Genomic DNA, 18,120 nt, shown 5'->3' with positions numbered 1-18,120 from the left:
CCAAATCCCTCCATCTTACCTGACCCACACAGCCCTCCACACATTCTCTGCTCACCCTTGACAGCAGGAGTTGCATTTCCAGTTCTGCAATCCTGCGACCCAGGCAGGACCGAACCCCATAGCCAAAGGGCACAGAGCCAAATGGGTGTTGGATCCCGGAGTTATCGTCCTCTCTCTTCCTCAGCCATCGGTGAGGCTGGAAGCTCTCGGGCTCAGGAAAGACACTGGGATCTCGGGACACCACATAGTGGCATAACACAAACTGTGTCTACAGAGGGAGAATGGCAGTGTGATCATCAGCCAAGGCTGCAGGCATCCGTGGGCACACAGGTACTCTAGCTCCACTCACATTCTTAGGGAAGAGGAAGCCATTAATTTCAGTTTCCTTTTCTGTGATGATCCGGGAGTTTGTGGGAACCACAGGGTAGAGGCTGCAGGGAAAAGAAAGTCTGCACTCTGCTTCCAGATTGTGTGAAGGGGAGTCCTGCTCATCCTTGACTTTCTGGTGCTAGACTTTCTACCCATAGCACTCTTGTCCCTAACCTCCAGCCTCAGGAGTCCCCACAATCCATTACTGTCTGATTATAACCCCCATATAGACTCATGTCCTACCGCAGGGTCTCCTTAATCACAGCTTTTAGCAGGGGCATGTGGGCAAAGTCCTTGTTCTGGGGCACCTTCCCGAAGGGTACCACACCAGTCACTTCCTTGTGCAAGGCTTCCTGGATCTCTGGGTTCTTTGAAAGGTGATACAGGGCCCAGGTCAGTGTATTGGATGTCTAGGAAATAGAATGGGAGATGAAGATGAAGTAAGGCAGGAATTTCTAGGGAAGAGGCTAGCTATGTGGTGGGACGGTCTGTGAGTGGACATGGATACAATCTACAAGAAAGCTGGCTTGCCGCTGGGATAACAGGAAAAAGAGTCAAGGGTTCCAGGGGACCTCTATAGTAAACATGAGCTCAGAGGTGGGGTAAGGACCAACATGGAGGAAGACTGCATTTCAACCACAGAGGGGTCCATGAAAAGAAGCGTGACACAGAAATGCTGGAAATGGGTTCCCTGGGTACAGTAGGAGTTTGTGGCCAAGTTTTCAGTTCTTTACCTAAACTACAGCAAGGGAACTGGAATCCTATGGGAGAGATCTCTCTGCTGTCAGAAAGAAAGAGAGAGAGACAGAGAGACAGAGAGACAGAGAGAGAAAGAGAGAGACAGAGAGACAGAGAGAGACAGAGATAGAGAGACAGAGATGGACAGAGAGAGACAGACACAGAGAGACAGAAACAGAGAGAGAGAGACAGAGAGAGACAGAGAGAAAGACAGAGAGGCAGAGATAGAGAGACAGAGAGACAGAGAGAGAGACATAGATGGACAGAGAGAGACAGACACAGAGAGACAGAAACAGAGAGACAGAGAGAGAAACAGAGATAGACAGAGAGAGAGGCAGAGACAGAGAGACAGAAACAGAGAGACAGAGAGACAGAGAGACAGAGAGAGACAGAGATGGACAGAGAAACAGACAGAGACAGAGGCAGAGAGACAGAGAGACAGAGTCAGAGAGACAGAGAGACAGAAACAGAGAGACAGAGAGACAGAGAGAGACAGAGATGGACAGAGAAACAGACAGAGACAGAGGCAGAGAGACAGAGAGACAGAGTCAGAGAGACAGAGACAGAGAGAAAGAGAGAGATAGAGAGACAGAGAGACAGAGATAGAGAGACAGAGAAAGAGACAGAGATGGACATAGAGAGACAGAAACAGAGAGACAGAGAGAGACAGAGATGGACAAAGAAACAGAGACAGAGACAGAGGCAGAGAGACAGAGAGAGGCAGAGAGACAGAGACAGAGAGAGCCCCAGGGGCTCAGAAGTTTATGGAACCCCCCTAACAAAAGGTCCAGTCCTGTTTGCCTCAACTGGATAAACAACCACAGTGATACAGGAGAAGCTAGGTCAGGGTCAGGGGATAGAGAGGAGGGGAGGGTGTTGGGAACAGCACAGGATAAAATCAAGCAGTCCCTAGTCTCCTTGTCAGCCTTTCCTTTGTTTGTTTGTTTGTTTACATCCCAAATGCCGCTCCCCCTTTTCAGTCCCTATCTGATGTACCGTGTCTACCCCAGCCAAGATCAGCTCAGGAAAGGTGCCGACAGTCTCTTGAGGACTGAGCAATTCCTTAGTCAGCAGGAAGTGCAGGTAGCCAGATACCTGGACCCCATCTGGCCCAGCCGCCTGTAGCTGGGCTTCTATCTCCTGGACTTTTTGATGAATCATCTTCTTCCCTGCATGAAAAACAGAGAAGAGTGTGTTTAAGTCACCCTAAGAGCAGGTACTGTGAGGGAAGTCACAGGAGAGGCCAGCTTCCTTCCCTGGCCCCAGATTAGGACACCTCACCGAAGGAGAAAATGTTATCCCAGTTATTCATGTATCGCTTCCAAAAGGGCAGCAGAGGCCGAGACCACTTGGGAAGGAAAGTGACATAGACTGAGTTCTTGAACATGAGTCCAACAGATCTGATGAAGGTGGCGGTGTCCTCAGGGATGGAGGGCTCCAGGCAGCCAACCCTTTTCTCAAACAGGATATAGCAGATGGCTGCAAAGTACAGAGGCTGTCATAGCAGGCTGAGCCACAGGGCTGAGAATCCAGGGTCCTCGTTTAAGTCCATTTCTGCCACTGCCCCTGCACCCCCGCATCCCCACCCCCACCCCCACCCCCACCTCTGCTGTCCCAACGAGGCTACCTTCCAAGGCAAGGTGGTAGAGAAGATGTGCCACATCTGGCACCTGATCCCCTGATGCACTCTCTGCCCGCACCTGGTCCAGCCGGGCAATAAAGTCACTGATGACCTCGTTTAAGGCATCTGTGTAGAGGGCTGCCTCAGCAGGCTTCAGCATCCGCTGATTCAAACTATGACGCAGATGGTACCACTGCTGTCCTTGTCTGGGGGACGACGAGAATGGCACGAGTAAGTATGGGATTCAAGGAAATGACATTTCCCATCCACCCACAAGGTTCCCAGAGAGTGGAGGGAATCGCAGACTCCTGAAATCTAGAATTAGGCAATCACCAAGTATAATTGATATAATTTAAGAATGATAAAGCAGCAAGCATGGCTGCACACACCTGTGAATCCCATTTGAAAGACGGAGGCAGGAGGATCAGATGTTTGAGTGAGCCCTTTACTATGAAGTGTTTTCGATTGTTGCCTAGACTTCACGAGACCGTGTCTGTGGCGAGTGGATTATAAAAGGAATTAATTTGTCCTGAGAAGGCTCAATGCCCAATGTAGGGGAATGCCAGGGCAGGGAGGAGGGAGGGAGTGGGTGGGTGAGTGGGGGAGCACCCTCATGGAAGCAGGGGGAGGGGGATGGGATAGGAGGGTTGCTGGAGGGGAAACTGGGAAAGGGGATAACATTTGAAATGTAAATAAAAAAAATATCCAATAAAGAAAGAAAAGAAAAAAGAGAGAAAAAAATAAGAAATTAAGGCCAGGTGGTGGTGGTGCATGACTCTAATCCCAGCACTTAAGAGGTAGAGGCAGGCAGACCTCTGAGTTTGAGGTTAACTTGGTCTACAGCGTTCCAGGACAGTCAGAAATACACAGAGAAACCTGTCTGTAGGGGAAAAGAAAAGAAAAAGGAAGCGAGAATGAATCTCAAGACCTCAGCACTGTGTGAATAGGTAAAGTGGCCTTAGAATCAGACCACCTAGAATCAAATCGCTGGTCTAACCTAGGCTGGTGATGCATACCTGCATTCCCTATGTCAGCTGAGCCATCACAAGTTAGAGACCAACCTGGGCTACAGAATGAGATCTGTCTTAAAATAAAAACAAACCGACAAAAACCACAGGTTTACACATGATTGGCCAAGTGAGCTCAAAAAGGTGGCTGAACGCTCACGGGCTTGAGTTTTGCCTTTGTATGTGAAGAGTGACCCAAAGCCTGTATAACCAGGTTGTTCAGGTGTCCAGATGAGTGCTAGGCTCATGGTGGTTAGTAATATTGACTGTAAGTATCTTTAAATTACGTAACTCTGGAATCTTCTGAATGTGAGATGCCAAGAGCTGCACCCAGGCCTTCTATGAAAAGGTTGAAGAAAAAAAATAGGAACAAGTTGGGGGTTCCTCTGTTGTCAAGGTTACAGGCATTGGTTCTCTTCTTGGTTCATTGGGTCAAGGGGACAGGAGACCCCACAAAACTGAAGCTCCAAGCCTTTGTGCTATGGCCACAGAGTAGACGCTTAGATGTCTCCCTTTGTTAACAGGGATGCCCAAATCAGTAGGGGACACGCTCCAAGGTCATGTTTAAGGACAGTCCTACACTCTGCTAACTCCCAAGCCTGATCCCTTCACTAAGCAAGCTACATCAAATCCATCTTCTAAAGCTAGCTGCAGGGCAACAAATGCTGTGTGCTATGCAAAAGCCCAGTGCTATGAGGAAGAGAGGAAATGCCCCCAGATGAGTGTGTTTACACACTTCTGTGTAAAGTGAGAATGAGCCTCAGTTAACAGCACTGACATCTTAAAGAAGGACAGAGGGGACACTTAGCCATTCCTTGCTGAAATTTCACTTTATAACAATTTCTATTAGCCAGCTGTAGTGGTACATACTTGTAATCCCAGCACTCAGGAGGCTGAGGCAGGAGAGTCAAGATAACTAAGGTCAGTCTTGGCCAAATACTTAATTTAAAACTAGCCTGGGCTACAGGAGATCCTGTCTCAAGCAAATAAGCAAATAAACAAACAAGAAAAAAAAACAACAACCCAATGTTACTATCAAAAATGTTAAAACAATTAAGTTTTTAAAAGACAAAAAAGAAAAAAATGGCGGAAGAGGTAGCTCAGAGGTTAAGTGCTCTGGCTCCTCCTTCAGAGGGTCAGTTCCCAGCACCACATGGTGGCTCACAACCATCTGTAACTCCGGTTTCTGGGAACCCAGCAGCCTCTACAAGCACTGCAGAAACAGTACGAGCACAGCACATGGAGACAAAACACCCATACACGTAACAATACTGTTAAATCTTTTTTTGGGGGGGGTTCTTTTTTTTTCCCCCCCGGAGCTGGGGACCGAACCCAGGGCCTTGCGCTTCCTAGGCAAGCGCTCTACCACTGAGCTAAATCCCCAACCCCATAATACTGTTAAATCTTAAGGAAAAAAAAAAATTAGAGAAAAGAAACTTTAAAATCTGAAATAAGCCCCAACCCTTCCCCCAAGGAATTTTGTTTGTGTCTAAGGAATGCTGTCACAAAGATAAAATAAAAGTTTTGGTGAAAAGAAATGACAGTCGGAATAGACCCATCGGGTTGTTAAATGCTTTTTCAAGCAGCTAAACGTGCGGACCTTTAATGACAGCCCAGTAAAAAACTATCCCTCAGGAGGGAGCTGCTGTGTAAAATAAGATTCTAAAAACAGTTAAAACAAGCCAGAAAAAAGACCTAGCATGACTTTGCAAAGTAGCTTTTATTGATTGATTATTTGGTGTTTGTTTGTTTGTTCATTTGTTTGTTTGTAAAAGGGTCTCATGTAGCCCAGGCTGCCCTTGAATTCCTGATCCTCCTGCCTGCACTTCCTGAGTACTGGGATTAGAGGCATGTGCTACCACACCTCATACAAGTTGCCTTTAAATACATACCAGTGGCACACATAGAAAATTGACTTCAGAATAAGAGACATAACTAATCCCCCCTCCCCAAGGGTCCCACACTGGGTTCAGCTGAGTTGTCAACTCAGATCCAGGTGGTCTCCCTCTAGCCCACAGGATCAGGGAGGTTAAGGAGGTCTTAAACAGTATTCTCTAGTTTCAGAATTGGGAATAAAAGTCTTAAGAATTATTATCTTTGTTACAAAACTATTGACCTATGAAGGAAACAGAAACAAGAAAGAAAACCTGAGACACTGAATCTCTGAACATCAGAGACAGCTACAATGAACCGATTGTTAGCATTCTGTCTAAGCTCTACTCCACAGTTACCTGGCTGTCCCTATAAAAGGGGCTGCTTGGAGCCCCTGCTTGCTCTCTTGCTTCTCTTTTGCTCTTGCCTTCCTGCCCCCACTCTCATCCCATTCCCCAACCCCCACGTGCTCATGGCCGGCCTCTATTCCTCTACTCCTCTACTCCTCTCTCTGCTTCTCTACTACCCTCTTAACTCCCCTCCCCATGCCCTGAATAAACTCTACTCTATACTATACAGTCATGTGGCTGGTCTCTCAGGGGGAAGGGATGCCTCAGCATGGGCCCACAGAGGGACCCCCTTCCTCCAAACCTCGCCAGATCTCCATAGAACATATCCCCCCCCCTTTATCTTTTTATAAACATATCACCTGTGACCTGATCATTTTTCCCCCCACAGTATCAAGGCTATACTATACATCCTTGAGTTCCAGAATGGGGGAGATTTACTTCATCATCGGCAAGGTGTGTCAGCTCTGACACGGGATATAAAACCTCCCTTGGTTTTTTACAGTGGATTCTTCAGCTGTAAACTGGAGATAATAATACTCTCTATTCAAGGGCTTGTCGTAAAGGCAAAATGAAATCACATCACGGCTGTCCAGAGACAAGCTAGGTGTCTGGCATTGTCAAAACATATAGTTATAATCAATGTGGCAGCTATACTAAAGCATGATGGGAAAAACCACTTAACTGCCTTTGGAGTTGTACTGACACAGCTAAGAGATATCTGAACATGACCAGTTACCTGTGGCACTTGGAATTGTTAGCATCGATAATTCCACCACCTACTTCAGTGAGCTCATACGTAAATAACAATCCATCCTTCAAACGACACCAGTAGATTAATTTTACCCTTTCTAGGCACAACTGAAATCTGTGTCTGTCAACATGTAGATGGAGGCTTGTAGCCAATGACTAATGTGTAATACAGGACACTAAGACATATTTGATGAAATTAATGGAACCTTCTCAACTGAGTGATAATGACATTTTTCTCAATGACAAACTGACGTGTTTTCAACCACAATGCAGAAAAACAGATCAGAAGCTAGGCCTAGTGATTCGGGCCTGTAATCTCAAGATACTCATGACACTTTAGTGATAGAGACCCTGCTCCAAAAATGTAAAAAAAAAGTCACAAGAGGGGCTGAGAATGTAGTTCAGTGGTTGAGTGGTTAAGTGCCCAGCCGGTATGGGGGACTCAGGTTTTATCCCTATTACTACAAACCAATCTGAAAAGGCCTTGGTAGTTATTTTAGTCCAAACACCCGATATTACAGATCTGAAACACAACAAATTGAGAAAAAGGAAATCATTTACTTGTCCAAAATGACACAATGTGTTGGTAGAAGAAGAAACAGTGGCTTGTCCCTGGGTTTCAGCCCGCTTCAATGTTTTCTAGACCAATAGCAGGCTCGGGGAGGTCCCGCTCCGCGCAGCATTTGAGTGGCTGTCTGTGCCCCATCTCTTCCCACCTGATCCTTTGTGGCCACGCTCCCATCCCTTTAAGCCCCAACTCACGTGATGAAGATCCCATAGGAGAGGCCCTTGTGGTCTCGGTGCTCCTTCCACTGCTCCATGCTGTCTCTTATGGGGTACTTGCCCTCCTGTCTCATCACTTGCTCCAAGAGCGGGGCGCTAGCCAGATTCACATTGGTGCGAGTCCCAAAGGTGGTTGTCCACATTGGGCCGTACTTGGCCTTGTTCAGCGCCTGTGGGTGTTAACCAGAGCGGTATAACTGGGGTCCAGTTGAGATGACATTTCTGGAAGGAAAGATGGGGTGGGAGATGGTCTGATGGCCACACCAGAACAAGTGGGCAGTACAAAAGTACATTATGCAAGAGGAAGGTAGAGTGGTGGCCAGCGGTTCCATACTCAGAGACAGAGTAAGTGGCCTCACGAAGAACAAGGCTACTGAGACCGATGTTACCTGTAAGGAGTGGGAAGATCTGAGACCAGGGGAGGAATATGGATATATGGGAAACTGGGGTTGTGGGCTGTTGAAGATTAAATGTAGATATTTGTTTTAAGAAATATGATCGGGAGGGCGGTAAGGGGAGGAGGATGGGGAGGTGAACACCCATGTAGAAGGGGAGGGGGAGAGGTTAGAGGGATGTTTGCTCGGAAACCGGGAAATGTAATAACAATTGAAATGTAAATAAGAAATAACCAATTTAATAAAGATGGAGAAAAGGAAAAAAAAATCTGAGCCCTTTAGTAAGCCTGAAGTTTATTAAGCCTGAAGTAGCACTTAAATCTACTATGGCAGAAATGTATAATGACACATTATGTATGAAAATGCCATAACAAAACCCATCATTTTGCATATCAACTTAGAGGAAAATAAAAATAACATAAATAGGGCCAATGAGATGGCTCAGTGGATAAGGTGCTGGCTGTTAAACCATGACCTGAACCCACATGGTAGGAAAGAACCCATTTCTGCGAGTTGTCCTCTGAGTTACACACACACACACACAGTAAAATATTTTAAATTTTAGATAGGAAAATGTTAAAGATAAAGAAATAAGCCGGGTTGGGGATTTAACTCAGTGGTAGAGCGCTTACCTAGCAAGCGCAAGGCCCTGGGTTCGGTCCCCAGCTCCGAAAAAAAGAAAAGAAAAAGAAAGAAAGAAAGAAAGAAAGAAAGAAAGAAAGAAAGAAAGAAAGAAAGAAACCTACTGCATCTTGTAGCCTCACTGAGTGGAAGACAAATATCTTATATAATTACCAAGAAAAAGGGAAAAAAAACACAATTAGGAATTCTAAGGGGAAAAAAAGGAATTCTAAGAAAAGCATAAATTGAGAGTGGAAATGCAAGGTCAAATATAAAGAGTAGCCTGTGTTTTGTTTGTTCATTTGTTTGTTTTTAAAGACAACAACAAAGTAATGTGTGTTATGCAATTCCTAAGTCTTTTGTAAGGTGCAAGGAGGGGGGCAGGTAGCTCAAAGGCAGAGAAAGTATCTCGAAAGAAAGCCCAGCACCCTTCATGGACCCTGCACAGACACATCTGAGACTGGGGGTCTGAGACAGAGTTTCTCTGTGTAACAGGGCCCTGTCTACCCCAAAACTCACTCTATAAACTAGGCTGGCTTCGAACTCACAGAGATCAACCTCCCTTTCTGCCTCCCAAGTGCTGGGATTGAGGCATCTACCAATCTATATAGATATAGTCTATATCCTAGACTATCTAAGGCACTTGCTAACTGAGAAATTAGCATTGCCAAGGCTAAGGGTGTTGTTAAGGTCATTCTGTGGTACAAAGCTGGCTTACTCTGACCAAGGCCTTGGCTGCTACAATGTATTAATTGTTGCTGAAAAATGAGAGAGAAAGGAAGACAGAGGGGACGCCCAAAAGGAGCCCACAAATGTGAATCAGAATTCACTGGCTAAGTTACACCCACATCATGAAAGAAAGAGCCATGCTCTTTCGGTCCCCTCCTCTTTCCCAGTTGTTGCTGAAGAGTCTCGGCAATGGGAAAGTATCAGCTCCAGTACGGAAGTTAAGCTAGAGGGTGTCTGTGAAACAAACAGGAGAATAACAGAGAAGCCATTCATTTCCAAAGTTACAGAAGGGAACTCCTGATCTGTGTAGAGTCCAGAAAATGTCAATTTTACCGGTCCGAACTATTGGCCTTAAAATGGTTTCTCTCAGAACCATGACAACATAATTGCCCCCAGTTCATTGCCCAGTTGTCTAGAATCCATCCTGAGTTAATAATAGTCAAGGTTGCCCATTGCCTGGGAGCCAGTCTTGCCAAGCTCCCAGATCCATTTGTTCCACACTTCCGCCTCCCAGGGACAGGGCCTCAATGGGGCAGTCGGATCCTGAAGAGTTGGTTCAACATCAGCAAATACTTCTGCTCCCCCCCACCAACCCCCCCGCCAGAAAAGTCTAACTACGCAGGCCCGACTGGTCAGAGTCTCAAATGGCTCATCCCCATCTGGGGGACAACCATCAATATTTATATATTGATCAATACATTTATATTGATATATATTTACTCATCATTTCATTTACTGCTCAAAATACCAAGCATATTAACAATTACAGTGGGTCCTTTTTAAACAGTTTTAGATACCTGGGTACTGTATACATAATCTTGTAGAAAGTATAGTATAGTTACAAGTTTTTCAGTATAAGGTATTTAATCGCTACAAGTTTACAAAGGAAGTACAGTGTATCCACAGAACAGAATACAATATCAACTAAGAAAGTATGAAGTGGCCCCTCCTTTACTAACACAGAAAGATACCCTAAGTAGAGAGTCAAACAAAAAAGCACAACCCCTCCTGACTAAGAGAGTAGGGCAGAGCTGGGGAAATGGCTCAGGGGTGAAAGCCCCTGCAAAAGGACCAGAGTTTGGATCCCTGCGAACGACACAAATGCATGCATGCACACCACACACACATACACATGGAGGAAAGAAGGGGGTGGGTGGAAATAAGCAAAATAAATATTCACTTTCATTGAGAAATACTAAATGGATACTTTAGACACAAGAGGTTTTCCAGGGCATAGAGGAAAGGGAGGGAATGTATTAGTGACTTTGCTGCTGCTGTGACAAAACCAAAACTTATATAAGCAAGATCTCCAGAGGGATGAGTTCATCACGGCTGGGGATGGGGGTGGGGCTTGGTGGCAGAAGCAGGAAGCTAAGACCTCACGTCTTGAACAACAAGCCAAAGCAGAAAGTGTGAACTGCAGTAGGGTAAGGCCTTGGGCACACAAAGGCCACCCCCCAGTGATGTACTGTCCCCAGCAAGGCCCTACTACCTAAAACTCCCCAACAACACTACAAACCGGGGACCAAGTGTTTAAAGTGCTCAGATGGTGGGAACATTTCTCATTCAAATCATCACAGAGAGTAAGACTGTTTAATGCATAGCATAATGTGTTGTTTTAAGTTTTGAACTATAGAAATGTCTAATTTTTTTAATTTAAGAGAAGAAAGGAAACAATATTTTCTGAAGTGCAAGTCACTAACCATTGCTTGGATAGAAGGCAGAGAAATTGTTGAACCCCTGTATTCATGCAAGCGCTCCCTAGTTGTATCCACTTGCCTGTGAATTATTTTTGTTGGTTTGGTTTTTCAGTTCTTTGTTTCCTTTTTACTTTTCTCAAAGTTTCCAGTAAAAAATAAATAAATAAAGGTCTGGAGATATATAGCTAAGCAAGGGGGGCGAGGGGGGCTCTTACCTAGCACACTTGAGGCCCAGAGTTTGGTCCCTGGGGGGCAGAGTAGAGGACAAGGGCACAGACCACTAAAACTGGAATTAGATGTGGTAGCACAAGCCTGTAATCCTAGCACTTGGGAGGTAAAGGCAGGAAGATTACAGGTTCAAGACTAGCCTTGGCCACATAACAAAGAAAAGAACAAAAATGTCCACATTTTATTACAATGTGAATGGTGGTGACCTTCTGCGCTGATAAATACCACTTTGTAGATAAATTTACTTCCTTCTTTTTTTTTTAAACACAGTTCTTTTTTTTTAAGATTTATTTATTTATTATATATAAGTACACCGTAGCTGTCTTCAGACACACCAGAAGAGAGCATCGGATCTCTTTACAGATGGTTGTGAGCCACCATGTGGTTGCTGGGAATTGAACTCATGACCTCTGGAAGAACAGTCGGGTGCTCTTAACCGCTGAGCCATCTCTCCAGCCCTACTTCCTTCTTTATACTGTGATTTATTTTCCAAATTTTATATCACAATCTTGGAATCAGGGGAGGGAGAAATCATTTTTAAAAGTCTTGGTAAAAGGGCTGAAGAGAAGGCTCCGTAGTAAGAGCCATCTGCTCAGAGGACCCAGGTTTGATTTAACCTGCATAGTGACTCACAATTATCTACTTTTGGGGAAGTGGACCCCATCTTCCAGCCTCCATAGGCTCCAGGCACACACATGGGGCACAGCATGCATGTAGGCAAGACACTCATACACATAAAATAGTGAACATTTTGAAGGGGGAAAAAAAAAGACTAGATAAAAAGCCACAGAGTTGGGCACAAGTACCTTCCCTGCAACCTAGAGCTTCCAAGGTTCCCTGGCTATCCGTGCAGAAGTTTCTGGAAGATATCTCCCTTTTCTCTTTAGACTTCTCTCGGTCAGTTTAGTTGGTGGCACTTAACAAGGACCTCCTTATGTAAGGACTTATTTTAGAAAGACATCGGGACACTTGCTGAGAGATGTGCGCTGCCCTGTGTGCCGAACATTAGGAGGTAACCTGAGCCAGCCGGCCAGTTCCAGGGCTCATACAGGGTGCTGCTCGTGTTGCCTCACAGCCACTCTGCTCAGCTAACACGTCTTTGAGATGGATGAGTGGGCTGGTCCTCATCTGGTGAGACTCCAAAGACGGAGGGAGCAGCGTTCATCAGCATTCACCTGTGGAGCTCCCAGCCCACCCTGGGCCCAGGCAGACCCCAGCGAGCATGGCAGAAAAGACGGCGTCCACACCCCAGTGTATAGACAGACAGATGTGAAGTGGGTTACATGTGCTCCCGGTTTACTTCCTCGTTATTTTGTAGATGTCTTTGGTGATGGTGGTGGTGGTGGTGATGGTGGTGGTGGTGGTGATGGTGGTGGTGGTGGTGGTGGTGGTGGTGGTGGTGGTGGTGGTGGTGGTGGTGGTGGTGTTTTGCTTTAAACGTCTCCTGAGAGGTTCATCCAGCAGCAGTTGCAAACAGATGCCGAGACCCAGAACCAAACATCAGGCAGAGCTCGGGAGTCTTGTAGAAGAGTCCGGGATAGGATTGAGGGAGCCAGAGAGATCAAGGACACCATAAGAAGACCCACAGAGTCAACTAACGTGGGCCCATGGGGGCTCACAGAGACAGGACCACCAACCAAAGAACATGCATGGATTGGACCTAGGCCTCCTACACATTTGTACCAGATGTGCAGCCTGATCTTTGTGTGGGTCCCCTAACAACTGGAGCTGGGTCTGTCTCTGTCTCTGTTGCCTGCCATTGGATCCCCTTCCCCTACCTGGACTGCCTGCTGGGAGAGGATGTGCTAAGTCCTGCTGTGACTAGATGACCCAGGGTGGGGTGGTCCCCAAGGGGGCCTTCCCCTTCTCCTCAGAGGAGGTAGTTGGGGGAGGGATTTGTAAGAGTGGGACCGGGTGGAGAGGAAGGAGGGGGGCTGCGATCATTTGTACTAAAGTCACTAAAAATAAATAAATTATTGGAAAAAATAAAAATTCACACCAGCAAAATGACTATAAATATATAAATAAATAAAGCCTGTCATCTGACTTCTACATGTGCACCATGCTCCCCACTCATATACACATGCGTGCCACACATACACATACCACAAATCAAAGTTAGAATAATATATCATGATATGCCCGTTAGAATAGCTTGAAAAATTCAAGCAAACAAAACCTAAACAGGAAATAAACGTTGATGAAGGAGAAACTGGAAGGCTCGTATATTGCTAGTGGAGTGTACAGATAAGGAAGGTCCTTACTATGGAAAAGTTTGACACAGAAGGACATGTGACCCAGCAATTTCAGTCCTACAAACATAAGAAACTGAAAATGTGCCTGCATGGAGTTCTCCACAAAGTTTACAGCAAACAATGGAACAGCAAATGGTGCCCCTGCCCAGGCAGCCACCACTGGAAGAACAGATAACAAGGTTACACTCGGACAATGGGGTGTTGTTCAGTCATGAGACAAAAGCTGATGCAAGCCATGGCTTGGGCAAATCTTAAACACAAGTGATAAGAGGACAGGCAGAACCAAAGGTCACGTGTTGTGTGACTCATTCTCCCCCCATCCCTTTCAGAATTGCTTCACCCAAACATCGAGTCAACATAAAAATGGTGGTCAGGCATGCCTGTAATCCCAGCATTCCAGAGGCTACGGCCGGAGCATTGCAAATTTGAGACTAGCCCAGAGCCTGTCTCAAGAAAATAAGACTTTTCATGAACTTGCAAATTTATATTGCTGTATCACTGCCTCAACACTAAAAGCAAAAGAACTTATGTATGTGTGTGCTGACATGTCTTACTCTCACATACATATAAAATGTTGTGTCTATAGGCACAATAAACTCTCTAATGAATTCTTTTCAGTTTACAGAGGGAAGAGCATAGAAACTAAAACTGTGGAATTAAACCAAATGCCCTGTGCTCACATGAAGAGTAAATTTTCTGTACACGAGTTGGTGTAAATTGGCTGGTGCACTAAAAATGAAAGTGTCTTCACCTTTCCGCGCCTGAGCGTCCCGGCCTGAAGGTTATGTTTATCTCTGCTAGGGCGTACATGTCAGAGCTTGACCCAAAGTCATAAAACTATAACTCCAGGCTGGAACAAAACGATCTCTTCTGTAACTCTGTGGTAAACAAGCCTAATACTCTTGGCTTAATGAAAATCTGTCTCCCGAGCTGTCAGCATGAAATGCATGGGAGACACACAACTTTCTTGTGTTGGTTATTTTAGATCACAGAAGTCTACATGCGACCTAAAAATAACTATACAAATGAGTGCCCAACACCCTGTTCCTTGCATCCGGTGTAGCCGGTTAGCTTCAGGGCTAGGCTTCAGCAAGGAGACATCTCATGTCCTCAGTGGTCATAAAGAATCAGTTACGTAAACACCTATAAATCAGCTCCTCACATACATTAAGGCCTTAAAGCTACATTAAAGTAGGCAACAGGTAGGAAACATCAGAGTAATTTCTAAGTTAAAAAACTGAAAAAAAAAGTCATAGGAATTCAGGTATTTTGGGCTTAAATTTTATAGAAAAGACCATGTGTTTGGATCCATGTTTTTCCAGAGTTTGGTAACCTATGGAAAACTTGGGTGCTGGTATCTTTCAGGGTTTTCACCAAAAAGTAAAGGACTAAAGACTTCGACATTCTAATTACCATATATAATTTTTTTTGCATAAGAAATTGAGAAAAAGAGTAATTTTGAGATGACAGGGGTCCTGCTGAGTAAGGCCAGCTTCATGCACACAGCTTGCATGAGGGCACAGTCCCTGTGTCGGTTACATTCACAGCCCTGGCACTTTTTACTTTTCTACTTAAGATACCCTTCAGGCTGAACATGGTGTCACACACCTTTAATCTTAGCACTTGAGGCAGAAGCTAGTGAATCACTGGGAGTTTGAAGCCAGCCTCAGCTAGCAAATTTCAAGTTAGGCAGAGCTATACAGCTGAGACCCTGTCTCAATAAAGGAAGGAAGGAAGAAAGAAAGAAGGAAAGAAAGAAAGAAGGAAAGAAAGAAAGAAGGAAAGAAAGAAAGAAAGGAAGGAAGGAAGAAAGAAAGAAGGAAAGAAAGAAGGAAAGAAAGAAGGAAAGAAAGAAGGAAAGAAAGAAGGAAAGAAAGAGAAAGGAAAGGAAAAGGAGATACGCTTTTAGCCAAGAGAGGGGGAGGGGAAGGGCAGGGTGAGGGGTAGGGAGGAAAAGAATTGGGATGGGGAGAGGAGAGAAGAGAGGAGAAGGGTAGGGAAGATGAGAAGACTGTTAGTTTTTCAAATTCTATATAGAAAAAGAAAAAATAAAAACTGCTTGCTCGGGGTTGGGGATTTAGCTCAGTGGTAGAGCGCTTGCCTAGCAAGCGCAAGGCCCTGGGTTCGGTCCCCAATTCCGAAAAAAAAAAAAAAAAAAGAAAGAAAGAAAGAAAGAAAGAAAGAACACCGGTTGCTCCTCCAGAAAAGTCAAAATCGATTCCCAGAACCCAGAAGGTCTGTCTGTTAACTCAAGTTCCAATTTATCTGACGCCCTCTCCTGGCCTCTGAGGGTACTGCATGCAGGTGGTGCACATTCATGCACACAGACAAAATACCCATACATACAAAATAATAAATAAAAAATAGCCCATCAAGTCCAATCTATGTTGCCCATATACTTCTGCTGTGAGGCTGTCCAGTGGTGTGGAGTACAGAGCCACAAGAGACCACATCCATAAAGAAAGCTGACTCTCTCCTCGAAGCTATCAGCTGTCAGTAATAAACTCAGTTATAAACTCTATGCTAGAAAGTTTAGTTGATTGCAGCGTTTTCTTTGTCTGTCTGTTTGTTTGTTTATAAACAAGGTCTTATTAAGTAGCCCAGGCTAACTGGCCTTGGTGCATGCCTTTGATCCCAGCACTTGGGAGGCAGGGGCAGGCAGATCTCCAAATTCGAGGACAGCTTGGTCTATAGAGCAAGTTCCAGGACAGCCAGGGTTACAACAGAGAAACCCTGTCTCGAAAAACAACAGCAACAACACAACAAAAGCTGGGGGAAGGAAAAACCATTTGTTGATGAGAAAATTAGTACAGGCCCTGTTATTAAGAAAAGAATATTCAGGGTTGGGGATTTAGCTCAGTGGTAGAGCACTTGCCTAGCAAGCGCAAGGCCCTGGGTTCAGTCCCCAACTCTGAAAAAAAGAAAAGAATATCCAGCAACCACAGTTGCCACCGGTGTCAGGGATTCTCTATTCCTTGGGCAGGAGTTAACTGTCAAAGAGACATACACAACAGCTGTGGACCTGAAATTTGCTTGACATCATTGCCCAGAATGCTCCTCTTGAGGGAAAATTACCCACGAAATAGTTGCTCACATCTGTAATCCCAGCACTGGGAGGCAGACACAGCAGATCTCGGTGAGTGCAAAGCCAGTCTGGTCTGCAGAGTGAGTTCCAGGACAGCCAGGACTACACAGAGAAACCCTGTCTCAAAACACCCTCGCCTCACAACTGGAAAAAAAAGTACACTGTGCTTAGTGAGCAAGTCTACGGCAATGGCAACGGTCCTAGGCAAAGCCTACAACAATGTACCTTATCCAACCTTCTCTGATTCCTGGCAGCTTGGGCTGGTGGCTAGCCACAGGATGACATGAGAAGTTTCAGCCCCTTCTAGGATGAACATTACATTGTAACAGTATCACAGTTACTCAAGTCCCTTGCTACCTATTTGTGGGAAAAGCCTGCTTGGGGTTCACACAGGAGGAGTGAATAACTTGATCAGACCATCATCTGCTGGATGCACCGTTACTCAGGGCACAGGACAGTCAGTTCCATCCTGGGCCACAGAACCCAGGCTGTAGTGCACAAGCCCAAGGAGTGTCCCAGGGACAGCTTCTGGGAAACACCCAGCTCCTTTTCATGCCATGTACACTCTGGGAACCGAAACTATGAGAATTTGTCAATAGCAGAGATAAGGACGTGAATGGCTAGCTCTGACTTGCTGATCCTAGGCAACCTTGGCAGGCAAATGAGGTTCATGCTAAGATGGTCCTCGTGTCGTTCATATGGCAGGGGAGGGGAGGTATTTGAAGATGGTAGAAGGTAGATAAGGAAGAGGCCATTGAGCCACTTTGGGACAAACATGGGAAGAGATAAAGAAAAAGAAGATGAAATTGCCATGGAGACAGAATGCTGCACTGTGGTACGAGAGCAACAACTCTGTTTTTGAGGATGCTGGGAGCGAGCCAGCCCTGGTAGGTCAAGAGCCAGGGAAGAGACCATGATCCTTCTTTCAGTTCCTGTCCATACCTGTATCTACTCAGGGGGCTGCTACCCCCAATTTCCAACTTGACAAATGGCCAGTGACGAATCTGAACTCTAGAACTCATAGAAACTTCCCAACAGCCAGACTTCAGAAGGACTCAGCCTCCACGAGAGATGATAGAGCAAGATCGATTTTCTGATTTGGTCTCTTTGATCTCACCCCACTATTGGCCTCTTTGATATTTTTGTCACAGTTTGTTTGTTGTTCGAGGCATGTAGCCCTGGCTGCCCTGGAACTAGTTTGTAGACCAGGCTGGCAGGACGCTTACAGAGATCTGCCTGCCTGTAACTCCTGGGTGCTGGGATTAAAGGTGGGCATCATCTTACTTGGCCTTGTCGCACACAGGTCTTTTGGAGGTTGGCAACCAGGTAAGGGCCAGCTGAGTAAGGATTGGCAACAGTTCTAGTTATTCTCCAAAAAAAAAAGTGCTGGACAAAACCTGTTCCCTAAGCAGGCCCAACCAAGCTTTACATGACCATGCTGTACACAATGTAGTCAGATGTTATTTAAGGCAAACAGCAGATTTGTTACAAGCCCCTATTAGTAAAATGAATTATCCGAGGAGAATGACCTGTTTCTAGAATTTTTTAAGCATTCTGATTTAAACGTCATGGGAAAATTACTAGAGAATGACCTCCCAACCTGTCAGCTTTGTAAAT

General features: G+C 45.4%; 1 protein-coding gene across 4 annotated transcripts in view; it reads right to left on the bottom strand.

Annotated features, from left to right (window-relative positions):
* The window catches only part of Cyp27a1 (cytochrome P450, family 27, subfamily a, polypeptide 1), a 29,906-nt gene that overhangs the window by 455 nt on the left and 11,331 nt on the right, over positions 1-18,120 (bottom strand). The window contains 7 exon segments of one of the 4 annotated variants that reach the window (NM_178847.3): positions 56-268; positions 350-431; positions 613-779; positions 2,104-2,276; positions 2,389-2,586; positions 2,735-2,934; positions 7,470-7,660. In NM_178847.3, the coding sequence (NP_849178.2) occupies positions 56-268; positions 350-431; positions 613-779; positions 2,104-2,276; positions 2,389-2,586; positions 2,735-2,934; positions 7,470-7,660 (1,224 nt within the window). 4 annotated transcript variants of the gene reach the window in all.

Source organism: Rattus norvegicus, chromosome 9, assembly GCF_021556685.1.
Source record: "Rattus norvegicus strain SHRSP/BbbUtx chromosome 9, alternate assembly SHRSP_T2T, whole genome shotgun sequence".
Classification (NCBI taxonomy): Eukaryota; Metazoa; Chordata; class Mammalia; order Rodentia; family Muridae; genus Rattus; species Rattus norvegicus.
The sequence above is the reverse complement of the archived record's forward strand: the minus strand, read 5'-3'. Positions and strand labels throughout refer to the sequence as shown.